General features: G+C 31.1%; 1 protein-coding gene across 1 annotated transcript in view; it reads left to right on the top strand.

Moving 5' to 3' along the window:
* Positions 1-2,053: 2,053 nt before the first annotated feature.
* LOC143240522 (insulin-like growth factor 1 receptor) overlaps positions 2,054-17,193 on the top strand; it is a 37,431-nt gene continuing 22,291 nt past the window's right edge. The window contains 9 exon segments of the mRNA XM_076483079.1: positions 2,054-2,101; positions 2,543-2,718; positions 2,875-3,045; positions 7,857-8,085; positions 8,954-9,224; positions 9,792-9,897; positions 10,201-10,352; positions 14,877-15,045; positions 15,487-15,577. Coding sequence (XP_076339194.1) covers positions 2,067-2,101; positions 2,543-2,718; positions 2,875-3,045; positions 7,857-8,085; positions 8,954-9,224; positions 9,792-9,897; positions 10,201-10,352; positions 14,877-15,045; positions 15,487-15,577 — 1,400 coding nt within the window. The 5' untranslated portion in view covers positions 2,054-2,066.

Genomic DNA, 17,193 nt, shown 5'->3' on the forward strand with positions numbered 1-17,193 from the left:
GGATTATGTATCTTTACAATATTTATCACAGAGCAGCAAAACTACAAACTTTTTTAAACTTTCTATTTTACTGAATATTTGTTTGTGAGTTACTAAAAAGCCTTCACTGATTTAGTCTGAAAGGTGATTTGTCTGACATAACACCTTAAATTTTCTTTTTTTTATATTGGACTGACATGTTGGACTGCACATTTTATACACTTTAAGAAACATTAATACAAGTGTTACATAATACATGAAGATGAAGTCTTAAAGAAGTATAACTTTATATGTCAAAGCATATCATATGTTTCATGATGTTAGGAACATGATAGAAATGAAAGAGAAACCTAAGCACTTTTGAAAGGTGGAGATTTCTTCTTCAGGGACAAAGGCCCACCTTCTAAAGCTTTCAGATTATAGGGTTTCTCTTCATTTCTATCATGATTATCTGACATCATAAAATGCAAACAGTAGTGTACTGTACTGAGTGTTTTGACATATAAAGTTATACTTTCTAAAAGTTAATCTTCATTCAGTTTGTAACACAATAACATGCACAAAGAACACAATGTCTTAAGTATTATTATTTAACTGGATTCCTAATTAAACTACAAGTAGTATAAGGTTTATTTGAATATATGAAGGCTGATAGTGCTTAGCATCAGGTTTAGATGCCTGTGGTTATATGTAGCACAGCTCATTGTGTAGCTTTGTGCTTAACAAAAACTACATGAACCACTGGTGCATCAATTCCACCATGTTTTGTATTGTTTGTTTCTTTGTATTGATGAAATAGCTTGATACTTTGTAATTACTTTGTAAAATAAATTATGTAACTGTTTTACTGTACTTGTATCATTGTTTTATACATGATTATTTGTAAGAATAACTGCTGTACTTGTATCATTGTTTTATACATGATTATTTGTAAGAATAACTGCTGCAATTTTGTATCATTGTTTTATACATGATTATTTGTAAGAATAACTGCTGTACTTGTATCATTGTTTTATACATGATTATTTGTAAGAATAACTGCTGTACTTGTATCATTGTTTTATACATGATTATTTGTAAGAATAACTGCTGTACTTGTATCATTGTTTTATACATGATTATTTGTAAGAACTTGCAGCTATGACATTTTCACATTTGTTGTACATTTTACTAGTGAGTTTTATCTCTTCACATTTTCAAAACTTTCCTATAGTATATTGTTTAAACCAATTTTATGCATGTGGATATAGAAATATATATTTTTTCCCACACATAGTACTAACCATTCAAACAATTACCTTGACTGCTGATATAGCTTAAAGCAGACTACCAAATTTTCTTTTGTATTAGTTAGTTTCTTTCCAAAGAATTTTGTGTATGACTTGTTTGAAGTTGGAACTTATGACTTTTCCTATTGTGTATTCATTGTTCAAAATAATTTCTTTATTTATCAGCATTTTCATAACAGAAATAAAATACAAAATAGCATTCAATATTTTTTTTAGAATAACAATATTTAAATAGGTAAAACAGTCATATCCACTATTACAGTAACTATGTTATCAGCACAAGACATTCAACTGCACTGCTTCAAAATGACAATCAAAAGTGAAACAATGAAAAATATTTAATGCTTGCATTATTATATTTAAAAAAAAAAAAAGCCGTATAGCAGTAAGACAGACTTTTAAAATCACAGAGGTGCAAACTATGTATAGAAATACGACTTATAAAATTCCAAAAACTTAACTCTGATTAATGTAAAGATGTGATTTATATTAGAGAAAATATGATAGTCCTAAGACATCAGTCTTGTCTGGGAAAACAAAGTTTAAGTGTAAAATGAACGTTGATGATTTAATAGTAAGTATACTTAAACCAATCCAAAGTAAATATTAATAAGTTTTATCTATTTTTTTTACTACATAAGAAAAAGGACAGCAAATAAGCTTACAATAGTTTTTCTGAGCTCAGACAAACTGTACAAGAAGAGTTGAGGGTTTTAAAACACTTGGAAGATGTTTAATTATTCTGTAATTAACTGATCAATTTGTGTTCTTTATTGTAGGAAAGAAAAGAACATTACAATGTTCGATGGAAGAGATGCATGTGAGATGAATGTGTAAGTTTATAATTTCTTTTATTAAAGTTGTATCTAACAAAACATTCTTTAAGTTTGACACCAAAATTAATTGCTTAAAGTACAGTTTCATTGAGACTTTCATCTGTTTACAGTATTCTGTTATGTAAATTAAATAAATTCTGGTAAAGAGAATGTTAATTATATATTACATAGTTTGATGGAACAAATACTGATTTATTCTGATCAGTAACATCTATCCAGTAATAGAATAACTTAGTACAGTGTATGAAACCTTAAACCATCTTTCTGATCATAACAAATGTTAAAACAATACCCTAATAACAGAATAACCTAGTTTAAAATTTTATGTATTGTTATTTGTTTTACCTTTCATTTCTACAATAAAAACAGTAAGAAGATAATTTAATCAAAGATTTTCTGTTTTTTAAAGTGCATTTAATCCAACATAACTTTCCTCAGGTGGAAGGTCATTGATAAAGAAGCTACAGATGATAAAAATAAAACCACTATTTATCACCTTATTACACACCTGGAACCTTTTACCCAGTATGCATTCTACATCCAAACGTACAACCTGGCCCAAGCAGCAAAAGGTGCTAAAAGTGAGATAAAGTACTTCACGACCAGTCCTGACAGTACGTATTGGATTATTGGATAAATTGTGCAAAAAAAAACTTTTAGTAATGAAATGTATTAGATTCATATTTTGTAAGCCCTTAACATATAACATAAATATATTTGAGAATGTTTGTTTCAATTTCAGAGTAAAATAAATTTTATCTATATTAAAGCACCTAGTCCTCCACTGAATGTTCATTCCCAAGCTATCTCAGTTGGTGAGATACGGATAAAATGGCAACCCCCGAAAAGACCCAATGGGAATGTTACACACTACATCGTGAAGGGCAAGCGAGAGCTGGATTCTACAGATTATATTCGCCAGAGGGATTATTGCACCCAACGTAAGTTGCATTTTGGTGCATTTTTGATAAAGTAACTTAAATTCTTTTAAATGATTAAAGAGTGCTGGTGGACTAATTGAGTTAACAGTTTAGTTACTTACTTATCCTAAGTTTTGTGTAACTAAATAATAAAACGTTTTTATTGCTTCAAGTTTTTCTGACATGAGACTATAAAGATTATAAACAAATCTTGTTAGGTGCAACCAGCCAGTTAAGCAGTAAAACAGTAAGGACTACTGGTAGATTAAAGTGCATGTGTTACAGCATGTCACAGAGTTACATTAAAAATCTAATTCGACTAATTTATCATAAATGCTTAGTCAGTAAATCAAATTTTAATATTTAAGTTCTTACTTCTGTAATGAAATATTTAAATAAATCTTCCATCTCCTTTAGTTTAAAAATTGTGATGTTATCTTGGTCTTCCCCTTCTTTAGTGTGTTTACTGATTCTGATTTTTCTAGCCTTTAGTTTATAGTCATAAACTAAAATGACAAATCCACCTGTGGTATCCTCTCTCACAAATTGCTAATAACCCTTTGACATTTTATATTATATCACGTATAATGAATAGAATAAGAAAGTTTTTTAATCTGTCAAATGATGTATAGAGCTACATTGTGTTTAGTAATAGAATGTGATCAAATTGTGGCTTTAGTTGAAAACTTATCTTATGACATTCAGGTCAGGCTGCAAATGGAAGTATTTTTAAGCCCATACTGTCTTAGTTAGAAAGTCAGTTAAATTCTAATAGTTATAGGATGTTACTTGCATTGTGTAATTTTAGCAAACTTCACTCATCTAGAAGGGAAAAAAAATGGTAATGTGGGCACTTTTGTCTTTTTTATGGTGTTTACAAAGTCAGTCAAATTGGCAAAGTATGTATGGAGTTAGGGTAGAGAAAGTAATAATAAATATTATTTTTCAGTAAAACTGTATATTAATATATTTAGCAGGATTTAAACATTATGTAAATAAAATTTGAAAATTTTTAGAAAATGAAAAGTATTTTTGACATTAACAGGAAAGTTACTTTGTTCTAAGGATAAATGTTTAGTAAATATACTTATGAGATTTTATTTATCAAAGAATTAATGTATACAGTAAGCTCAATAAATATTAAGATACACAGAACGTGTTAAAGTATGGAAATTTTGTTTGTAACTTTTTATTACAACGCCAGTCACACTGAACCGACCATGTATGAAAAAAAGTTAACTTTCTGTATGTGGGCTTGATCACTTTGACCCACCTTGTAACCATAGAAGTGTATATGCTGTAGCTCTGAATTTACTCAATGTATTTTCAGAATATTTATCAAGCTTTCAATAAACACAACAAATCTCTTGGATGCAATAATAATAATTATTTTTTACTAAAAATTTGTCTTTGAATGCACAAAGAATTTTACTGAGTGATTTTTACATTAAGGATAGAAATACATTTTTTTTCATTCTGCAGTTTTATATTTCACTTGCTCAATGTCTTAAACTTCCTAGAAGAGTATCAGTTTTATCAGTTAGAACTTTTTATCTTTCATATTCTCTTTCCTAACACTGTAAGTGGGCTGTCAAAAAAAGGAAAAACTACCATTCTTCATTCTACAATTACTGGTTATTGTAACTAAAAAAAAATCAGTTATTTATTATCAGTTCCCAGATGTTTTCACTAGTGCTTTAGTGAAATTTTATTAATTCATTTCTCTCTTAACTAAACCTAATTACTGACTTGCACAAGCAATACATTGTCATGGTAAAACATGGTGTAACTTTTAATAAACTAAGTATTGCACTTGTGATGACAAGAAACCCACTCTTTGTTAACTTGAAGATTACCTTATTTTAATAAGTTTTAATATCCATACCAGCCATCTTGAGATACACAAGTATTGCATTATATCATACAAGCAGCTTGCACACATTCTTATCAGTAAAGTTTTTATTTTTTTCCAGTTAAGGTTTCTTATATAACAAGTTTTTGATTTATGCATTTTAATTACTTCTATAACAATAAACAAAAAATATATAAATACCAGAAATGTAGTGCTTAAATGTGGGTACTGTACTTTTTTGTAGTAAGTTTCAATGAAAGTTAACCCTAATTTCTAACAGGATTGTTGTTAATATTCAGTTTATATTACAAAATAACATGAACAAAGAACTGAGTGTCTTAATTTTTTAATTCAGTGGGCCTTCTAATTCAGCTACAAGTGTTTTAAAATAATTCCTTTGGTTTTCATCAGATTAAAGTAGCTTTATGAATTCAGAAAATTACTATCTTTTCTTGGCTATAAATAATCCAGCAGCAAATGTAAGAGATGAATATTGACATTGTTTGAAAGACAGGATGTGATAAAAGATTCTGATATGAAGATTTGATTTTCCAGTTTATATCTCACTAAATCAAGAGGATTGTAGGCAATAACTTTTGATTGTTACAGCAGTGTGTGTATAACTTATATAAAAACACCAACAAGGGTAAGTTGAAGTGAATAAATGTTACATAGTACAGAAAAGTGAAGATTGTAAATCAAAACTTTTATAATGTTAAAATTTAAACTATAAAATAGACTTTGTTTTGACATTTTAAGTTTGATACAAGTTGATAACACAATTTCTCAAACACTTTATTCCTATCTACTCAAAACCGACTCACGCACACCACAAATATACGGCATCCCCAAACCTCATAAACCAGATTGTCCATTACGACCAATAATGCCCGCATATGAATCGTTTAATTACAATCTTGGTAAATACATAGCTTGGGCATTCTCCAAATATGTAACATCAGCCAGCTCATTCATCAAAGACTCATTTAATTTCAAGTCTAATCTTAATCAACTTAATCATAAAGTCTTAATGGCCAGTTTCGATGTTATATCCCTCTTTACAGACGTTCCAACCACTGAAGTCTAAAAGATAGCCTTAGAACTCTATATCCGAGACCGTAACCCAACTACAGACATTCCAAGCAACCAATTAGCAACCCTCATAGAATTCACCACGATAAGGACAAACTTCATGTTCAACAACCACAACTATATACAAACAAATGGCCTAAGCATGGGCAACCCAGTTTCACCAGTTCCAGCCAATATTTTTGTGACAGAAGTTGAAACACAAGCAATTAACACAGCATTACATCCACTACTATACTGATACAGATATGTAGATGACACTGTTGCAGGATTCACACCTACAGAACACACACTTAATTTTTTTTTTCAATCACATTAACTCTATACATCCCAACATCAACTTCACATGTGAACAAGAAGAAAGCAATCAAATATCATTTCTTAACCTCAAAATTACAAAAACCGATACACAATTCAAAACAGAAATCCACTGAAAAATAACCCATACTGGACTATACATTCCTTGGGACTCAGCACATGAAACAAAACAAAAACTCAACATACTAAGAAACCAAATAAACACAGCCATAAAACTATGCTCACCAGATAAAATTAATGACGAATTAGACAAAATAAAACAATACTTCATCAACATCAATAAGTTTCCTCCACAAACTGTAGAAAACATTATACGCGCACACCTAGACAGAAAGCAAAATCAACCAAAAAAAGTAAGTATATCTCACGAATCAAAAAAAATCACGAAACCATATACTGCTGTATACCATATATTCCTGACATCAGCAGACAAATAACCAACATTTGGCAAAAACTAGTAACAAAATATGACATTCCAGTTAATACCAAATTTATTCAAAAACCAGGCACAAAACTGAGATCTATACTATGTAAAAACTACACTGACAAACACCACACCAACATTATTTATAAAATACAATGTGATAACTGCCACGACTTCTATATTGGAGAAACAAGTAGATAAATGGAAACCAGATTCACAGAACATAAAAAAGTCACCTTCACATGTTTTCGAACATTGCAAATCAAATAAACACAACATAATCATAGAAAACACTCAAATACTAAATAAAGAAACAAACATGAACAAATGCAAAATTAAAGAAACCTTATTTATACAACAACTTAAACCCAAAATAAACCAATACAAAGGAATGCCTTTATACCTATATTAAAAAATAATAATAAAATAATATAAAATTATATATTCAAACATCTCAGCACCCCCTCTACATTCCGACACTGTTACACAACCTGTTTCAAACATGTGGTCAGCTTCCGGTCAGTTACCTCTTTCTTTGTGAACCTGATGATGACCAAAGGTCGAAACGTTGTTTGCTTCTCTACGTAAATTTTTTTGTCATATATATATTCTATTCTATATATATTCTAGAGGGTTATATTCTATATATACATATAAAAATCATAATTATGATGTGCACTTGAAACTACCACATTCAGGAGATTAATAAAATTAATTTGAATGTTGAAAGAGAAATTGCTGTTTCATGTTATCTCTAGGTTGGTGTCAGTAGAAGTAAGCTTACAGTGGGTGATGCTTGCTTTTGTAACGCTTGGTTGGCAAACTAAAAATATACGTGTAAAGTAAGAGTGGTGTGAATAAGTTTGATTCAAACAACCTTGTAAACTTTACGTGTGTGTAAAGTTTATAACACGTATCGGTGGTAGTACGTATTAGTAGTTTTGTGGTCTGTAAAATAAGAAATGTAGTCATTGTAATTGTGGATATTAATTCCTTTTAAAAAACAACATAAGATTACTTTGAATAATATATAATTTAAAAATATTTTTCTTTCAAATTGTTTACCATGCCAATCTAGTGTCTGGTATTCTCCTGGAAAACTTGTTTTTTTATCTGTTAATTTATTGTGTGATTCTTCTTTTGCTGCAGCCATTGTGATTGATTCTAAAGACAGAGAAATTGAGGATGAGGAAACCAGAAACTTGTGGGTTAACAGTACAGGACAGGGAGTAGATAAAGATGGAACTGATGAAGGAGGTGTTACAAATGGCAAGTGTTGTCCGTGTACAGACAAGAAAGGTGAGAAGAAACAGGAGGATGAAATCCAAGACCAGATCCAGTTTGAAGATGCTATCCACAACACAGTCTATATTAAGAAGTAAGGAACTGGTGTGTAATTTGTATCTAAACTTTGGGAGGAAATTCATACATTGAATTTCATCCAGTTCATAGTTGTATATTTTGCAACAAGTCTTAACATTGCAGGTTTGAAGTACATCATGCTGGTAACTTATTATTACAGGGAACATGATTTTCCATCTCGTAAGTTACTGTTTATGCCATTATTATGTACGGGAAGTGTTCAACTGTGTTAATTCACCCATGGGTGACAAAGTTTACAAACATTCATGTAATATTACCCATTCTGATAATAAGGTACACATTTTTCAGATAACTGACTGCTTAAGTATACTCCATGATCCATATGGATCTGCTAGTGTTCTGAACTGTAACTGTCAGTGCTCATCCGACATGTCAGTTACAATCTTTGTCAGTGTATTTTCTTTATAAAACTTTTGTCCAGAGGGTTATTTTGTTTTCTAGATATAACTTTTTCTCTAGATAAGTTTTTTTGTTTTTTCATCTGTTAACTTTTTTTTTTATCTAGATGTCACTTTGGTTATCTGAATATTACTTTTGTTTTATATATATTTGTTACAGATATATATTACAAATATATATCTGAATGTTAATATTGCAGTTTAGATGTCAGTTTTATTGTTGTGCTATTAACTGTGTCATTCACATGTTAACTTTTGTTATTCACAAGTAGTTTCTGTTGTGCATTCTAAATTTTTTTATTTTATAAGTAATTTTTCATAAAACATAAAACTGTCAAATTGTAAAAGAACTAATTTATTATTGCTTATTTCAAACTTCCATTCATTTTCATCTTAATAAACTTTGAATTTGTGTAATGTTCATAAGTCTTTTGTATTAAAAGTAGCAGTTTTGATTTTTGTTAGTCCTAATGCAAGACTGGGTGCTAATAGTCGTTCAAGAAGAGCTTTATACACCTCGAAGGATCCACAGAAGGTGACTGAATCAGGTTCATCCTCCATGAGTCACAAAAATCGCTACTTCTCAACCACTCTTGAGCCTGGTACTACCAGTACTGAACACTCACAAAGCGAAAATGTGACTGAGAATGGTGTTTATGTTCGCTTTAGCATCAATGTTACACAAACCAGCCTTACTGTGTCTCAGCTACGGCATTACACCGAGTATACTATAGAGGTAGCATCAAGTCTTTTGATTATTAATACTCTATTATGAGTCATTTATTCATTCTTTATTCTTTTTTGGACTGTGAAACTTATAATTTATGGATAATACCATAGGTTCCACTTGGAATAGATTAATACTGTGAAACTTGTAATTTATGGATAATACCATTGGTTTTACTTGGAATAAATTAATACTTTGAAACTTGTAATTTATGGATAATACCATAGGTTTTACTTGTAATAAATTAATACTTTGAAACTTGTGATTTATGGATAATACCATAGATTTTACTTGGAATACATTAATACTGTGAAACTTGTAACACATGGATAATACAATAAGTTTACTTGGAATAGATTGATACTGTGATAGATAAGCAGCAAACAACACAATTTATGTAACAGTTGTTTTCCTCCATCCATATTGCAGTAAGGCTTGTTTGTTTTCTTAATGTTTCATGGATTTTGAAATAAAAACAACTTTGTATTATACAGTGAATTTCTTTTGTTACCAAATAGTATTGTTTTTCATAGTTTTTATTGCTATCTATAGTTTTTGTACTGTTACATGTGTTAGGTTCGGGCTTGTCAAGACATTGATAAGGAAACCCAGAACTCCTCCTGTAGCTTGCTTCAACCCTGTAGCACAGAGGCTATTGCAAGTATTCGTACTTTGCCATTAAGTAAGTAAAATAAAATTTATAAACATTTTTCTGAAAAGTTTAATCTAGTTGAAATAATTGACAGCTTATAGGTATCTTCAGATCAGGTTGATTAAGACTTGAAAACACAGTCATTTCATACATTTTATAATTGGCAACTTTGAAATAAGACATGCAAGTTTAAGAATTTAATTTGATTTAACTATGGATTGTAAATCCATGCAAGACAAGAAAATATTTATTTTTGTGGATAAAATGTGGAAGTTCATTATTTACTACATTGAAATTAGGAAGCAATGAAGTTATGAATCTTTCATTTTATAGGCAATGCTGACGATATTGATAGCAATACCATATTGATCCGAGCAGATAATACATCGAGCAAAACTATGTTAATTAAATGGGATGAACCAAAAAACCCAAATGGAGTAATTGTATCTTACAGCATTGAGTATACCCACCTAGATAATGATAGTGTAAGTATTAATGTCTTGTCATAACAGTATTTGGTGAGGTGAGTATACCCACCTAGATAATGATAGTGTAAGTATTAATGTCTTGTTATAACAGTATTTGGTGAGGTGAGTATACCCACCTAGATAATGATAGTGTAAGTATTGATGTCTCCTTATAACAATATTTGGTGAGGTGAGTATACCCACCTAGATAATGATAGTGTAAGTATTGATGTCTTGTTATAACAGTATTTGGTGAGGTGAGTATACCCCCCTAGGTAATGATAGTGTAAGTATTAATGTCTCGTTATAACAGTATTTGGTGAGGTGAGTATACCCACCTAGGTAATGATAGTGTAAGTATTAATGTCTCGTTATAACAGTATTTGGTGAGGTGAGTATACCCACCTAGGTAATGATAGTGTAAGTATTAAAGTCTCGTTATAACAGTATTTGGTGAGGTGAGTATACCCACCTAGGTAATGATAGTGTAAGTATTAATGTCTCGTCATAACAGTATTTTGTGAGGTGAGTATACCCACCTAGGTAATGATAGTGTAAGTATTAATGTCTCGTCATAACAGTATTTGGTGAGGTGAGTATACCCACCTAGGTAATGATAGTGTAAGTATTAATGTCTCGTCATAACAGTATTTGGTGAGGTGAGTATACCCACCTAGGTAATGATGGTGTAAGTATTAATGTCTCGTCATAACAGTATTTGGTGAGGTGAGTATACCCACCTAGGTAATGATGGTGTAAGTATTAATGTCTCGTTATAACAGTATTTGGTGAGGTGAGTATACCCACCTAGGTAATGATAGTGTAAGTATTAATGTCTCGTTATAACAGTATTTCGTGAGGTGAGTATACCCACCTAGGTAATGATAGTGTAAGTATTAATGTCTCGTCATAACAGTATTTGATGAGGTGAGTATACCCACCTAGGTAATGATAGTGTAAGTATTAATGTCTCGTCATAACAGTATTTGGTGAGGTGAGTATACCCACCTAGGTAATGATAGTGTAAGTATTAATGTCTCGTTATAACAGTATTTGGTGAGGTGAGTATACCCACCTAGGTAATGATAGTGTAAGTATTAATGTCTCGTTATAACAGTATTTGGTGAGGTGAGTATACCCACCTAGGTAATGATAGTGTAAGTATTAATGTCTCGTTATAACAGTATTTGGTGAGGTGAGTATACCCACCTAGGTAATGATAGTGTAAGTATTAATGTCTCGTTATAACAGTATTTGGTGAGGTCAGTATACCCACCTAGGTAATGATAGTGTAAGTATTAATGTCTCGTTATAACAGTATTTCGTGAGGTCAGTATACCCACCTAGGTAATGATAGTGTAAGTATTAATGTCTCGTTATAACAGTATTTGGTGAGGTGAGTATACCCACCTAGGTAATGATAGTGTAAGTATTAATGTCTCGTTATAACAGTATTGAGGTGAGGTGAGTATACCCACCTAGGTAATGATAGTGTAAGTATTAATGTCTCGTCATAACAGTATTTGGTGAGGTGAGTATACCCACCTAGGTAATGATAGTGTAAGTATTAATGTCTCGTCATAACAGTATTTGGTGAGGTGAGTATACCCACCTAGGTAATGATAGTGTAAGTATTAATGTCTCGTCATAACAGTATTTGGTGAGGTGAGTATACCCACCTAGGTAATGATAGTGTAAGTATTAATGTCTCGTTATAACAGTATTTGGTGAGGTGAGTATACCCACCTAGGTAATGATAGTGTAAGTATTAATGTCTCGTCATAACAGTATTTGGTGAGATGAGTATACCCACCTAGGTAATGATAGTGTAAGTATTAATGTCTCGTCATAACAGTATTTGGTGAGGTGAGTATACCCACCCAGGTAATGATAGTGTAAGTATTAATGTCTCGTCATAACAGTATTTGGTGAGGTGAGTATACCCACCTAGGTAATGATAGTGTAAGTATTAATGTCTCGTTATAACAGTATTTGGTGAGGTGAGTATACCCACCTAGGTAATGATAGTGTAAGTATTAATGTCTCGTTATAACAGTATTTGGTGAGGTGAGTATACCCACCTAGGTAATGATAGTGTAAGTATTAATGTCTCGTTATAACAGTATTTGGTGAGGTGAGTATACCCACCCAGGTAATGATAGTGTAAGTATTAATGTCTCGTTATAACAGTATTTGGTGAGGTGAGTATACCCACCTAGGTAATGATAGTGTAAGTATTAATCTCTCGTCATAACAGTATTTGGTGAGGTGAGTATACCCACCTAGGTAATGATAGTGTAAGTATTAATCTCTCGTCATAACAGTATTTGGTGAGGTGAGTATACCCACCTAGGTAATGATAGTGTAAGTATTAATGTCTCGTCATAACAGTATTTGGTGAGGTGAGTATACCCACCTAGGTAATGATAGTGTAAGTATTAATGTCTCGTCATAACAGTATTTGGTGAGGTGAGTATACCCACCTAGGTAATGATAGTGTAAGTATTAATGTCTCGTTATAACAGTATTTCTTGAGGTGAGTATACCCACCTAGGTAATGATAGTGTAAGTATTAATGTCTCGTTATAACAGTATTTTTTGAGGTGAGTATACCCACCTAGGTAATGATAGTGTAAGTATTAATGTCTCGTTATAACAGTATTTGGTGAGGTGAGTATACCCACCTAGGTAATGATAGTGTAAGTATTAATGTCTTGTCATAACAGTATTTGGTGAGGTGAGTATACCCACCTAGGTATATGATAGTGAGACATATAATATCATATATTGGTATACTCATATGATAACTATACTACACTATTTGGTGAGGTGAGTATACCCACCTAGGTAATGATAGTGTAAGTATTAATGTCTCGTTATAACGGTATTTGGTGAGGTGAGTATACCCACCTAGGTAATGATAGTGTAAGTATTAATGTCTCGTTATAACAGTATTTGGTGAGGTGAGTATACCCACCTAGGTAATGATAGTGTAAGTATTAATGTCTCGTTATAACAGTATTTGGTGAGGTGAGTATACCCACCTAGGTAATGATAGTGTAAGTATTAATGTCTCGTTATAACAGTATTTGGTGAGGTGAGTATACCCACCTAGGTAATGATAGTGTAAGTATTAATGTCTCGTTATAACAGTATTTCGTGAGGTGATTACATAATTTAAGCAATAAAATGGTTATACATTTTTCAGAACTTTTTAACAGTTATCAGTTTTTAACAAATTACTATGTCTGACCTTGTTATAAACATTTTAATTTTGTACATATTTTGTTAATACTGTCTGGTACATGGTATCACTAGTGTAGCTTCAGTACCTGGTTGTTACTTGTGTTAATGCATAATCTGGTGTTCAGTCTGTTTATTGATAATACAAGTGTTGAGTGGTCAGATTTCTTTCCAAGGCATGATAGGTAATAAACCAAACTCATTTTATCAAACTATTATAAAGTTCTTGTCGAATGTAAGCTAAAAGAGCTGCTTCATGTATAAGTAATTGTTTTGATGAAGATAAGTTAAGTTGTGAATGAAATCCTAAACTGTAAAGAGGTGTACATGTACTAATATTGAATCAAGCTTTACTTTACTAAAACAACAACAAAACTATTTTATGTGTATATATCTGCCCAAGAGGCTGAGAACACTTAAGCAGATGCCACAAATTCAAATCATTACTCTACTTTGTGATTTTGAAACTTATTTTATAAGTGCAAATTGGAACATCAGGTAATTCATTAAATAATTGTAATTGAAATGTAAAAGTTATCTCAGCATTTATTGCACAAACAAAAGGTGGTTTATTAAAATTTTATCTGGAAGAGAACATTGTAAGATAAAAGTTTAAAAATTACATTTCTGACAAAAGAGAAAAGTTTGGTAGTGACTGTATTTTTTAATATGAAACTAGTGTATTTTGTTTTACTTTCAGTATGTTCAAACATTGAATGTAATACATATTTAAAAATATTTTTTCCTATATATTCGAGAAATGTGTGTATAACTTTTTTTGTATTTCCATTCACTGAGTAAAATATTTTCAACTTGCAGCTTTTTGTCTTGTTAATATTTTTACCTGTTATTTTTTTGATGAAGAAGAGAAAGTAAATTTAGGTTGATCCTTCTCATGTAGTGTTGTCTTCTCTCTAGACCATTAGAATAGTTCTTTTCTTGTATGGCACGGAGCATGACCAGGTGGTTGTGGTACTCAAATCCTTGTAACACCAAGCATGCTTGCCCTTTCAGCTATGGTGGTCTTATAATGTTATGGTCAATTCCACTATTCCTTTGTAAAGAGAAGCCCGAGAGTTGTCAATGGGCAGTGATGACTAGCTGCCTTCCCTCTAGTTTTATGCTGCTAAATTAGGGATGGCTAGAGCAGATAGGCTTTGTGTGAAATTTAAAAAAAAAAAAAAAAAAATTTTTTTCGCATTTGTACTTGTACAGTTTAAACTCCCTGTATTAAATTTGATGTGTATATTATACTTCACTAGTACTTCCCACAGCTTGCTCATTATGTATCTGTTCTAGCCCAAGCCTACTGTTGTGTGCATTACTCATCTGCAGTACCAGACAGACAAAGGTCATCGTCTTACAGCCTTGTCTCCTGGTAACTATTCGCTCAGGCTTCAGGCTACTTCTCTAGCAGGAAATGGAAATTGGACAAACTATGTGTTTTTCAAAATTCCAGAATCATCAGGTCAGTTTTGTTTGTTTAATCTATAAATTTGTTTCCTCATGAACTTCAGAATAAATTGTTTTTCTTACAGCAAAATCAGAGTAAAAAGACTTCCTACATTTCAGATAAAAAATTTCAAAACAGTAGTATACAATGGTAATTACATGTTTGAAACTTAAATTTATTTATTTATAATTATGAACAGTAAAACAGTTTTGATTGCAACAAAATTAAAGTTATCGAAAGTATTAAACTTAAACAATGAATTCCATGTTTCTTTCAGTGTTGTTTTGGAAACAAAAGTGATTCATGGGAAACAATTTCCTATGTATCAAGTTGCGAATTATTTTTAAATGTAATAAGTCTCCTACTGAATACCTTATTAATTCTTATTATAGAATAAAACATATTTGATCATTTCACTCAAGTATGCTGTAATGTTTTTAATATCTGTGGTTGAAGGTGGTCTTACAACAGAAGTACTTGCTCTGGTTGTGTGTTGTACTATAGCCACTTTCATCATATTTGGAGTGGGAGGATGGATCTTTGTCAGGCAAAGTAAGTACTGCACTGTAGTTTTGTGGGTTTTCTTATGTTAAATACAAGTGTTTTTTGGGTAAAGTGGTAATTCTGGTTTAAAAAGTAGACAAACTAAAAACTTTTTAACACTGTCCATTTTAGTTAAAGTCACATCGTGACCTTTTACATTAAACAGCTTATTATCAATGTGCGTTAAGCTTGACATCAAAACGTGACTTTTGTATCAATGGCATTTTAACTTTCTATCCAACGTATTCTTCCTTTGAAAACATGTTGGTGATTTTCTTCAACATATCTGGATTATTTGTAACCATTGGAAAGTATTGCTGTTTTTTTACAATATTTCTATATAGTCCTTTCATGTTTCCATCAAGTTACTACACAGCCCTAGTTTCATTTTCATATGTTAACACAATTTTTGGTTATTTGTAGCGTAATTAGACTTCAGTTACTTTGTATTACTTTTGGAAAGTTCTATTCTAATGCCTGATATATTTTTATTGTAGAATGCGTATTTGAGAATTAATGATTTTTATAGAGAATCAACATAGGGAAAAAGTTGGTGCTAAGGAAATACATTTCTAAGTACAAATTACTAAATGGTGATGAGGAAACAGACTGTTTAAGTGGGCTTCACACCTAATGTAAATCTCTTCTTTCTGTGTTTTTTTTTTTACTGTTATACATTTTAACAAAAGTAACTAAATTAGAAACTAATTAGGCTAGGTAACAAAACTGAATTAAAATGTTTTTACAAGACTGATTTAAGTCAGCTGTATCACACAAATATGCCTGCATCAGATGCTTGTGGTTACATTCTTCCATATGATTGCTTATCATGCATTTAGATTAGATCTAATGTCAGTTGTCAAGTAATAAGATTAAAGGGAATCGGATGTACTAAGGTTAGACAACTTAGACTTTATGATAAATAAATGTGTATGACAACCTCCTTTCATTCAAGAAAACATTATTGAGTTGGTTGAGTTTTTTGTTTTGTGTAATAATGATTTCAATCCAGTCGGTGATAGTGCAGTAACAATAGAAGGTATAGAGATTTAAAAACGTATATTAATTTTGGAAGCTCTTGTGGGATAATCAAATGAAATATGAAAACTTCAATGTGAAAACAGGTAATTTCATACTTAACATGAAAACTGTCTTATACTTAGATTGACTCAGTAAAGGCTTCAGAAATTCACAGAAGAATATTAAATAAAACTACTTTATTGAACAGTTGTGTGTGTATACAATAGATTTGTAATATTGACCAAAATACTGCCAAGTTTCATGGAGTTGCACTTTGTACATTCAGGGTTTTATATAATTTTCAGGAAGTAACAAGGCTGGTTAAAGTGCATATGGTTAAAATAAGTTTTTCAGAAATATACTTACGTTGTTTTTAATATATTGATGTTTTATTCAAATACTGAATCTTTTGTCATTAAAGTTACTAAATATGGTATTAAAAAAACAAAATTGAATCATTAACAAGAAATTAAGTGCTGCTTGATTAAGTGTAAAACTTGTTTCCCCAGAAGTAAAATCTGGTTGGAAAATACATAATGAATTTTGTTATTACCATCATTAAAACATGAGTGATTCAGATGTTGTAATAATGTCTATACC

Source organism: Tachypleus tridentatus, chromosome 13, assembly GCF_004210375.1.
Source record: "Tachypleus tridentatus isolate NWPU-2018 chromosome 13, ASM421037v1, whole genome shotgun sequence".
Classification (NCBI taxonomy): domain Eukaryota; kingdom Metazoa; phylum Arthropoda; class Merostomata; order Xiphosura; family Limulidae; genus Tachypleus; species Tachypleus tridentatus.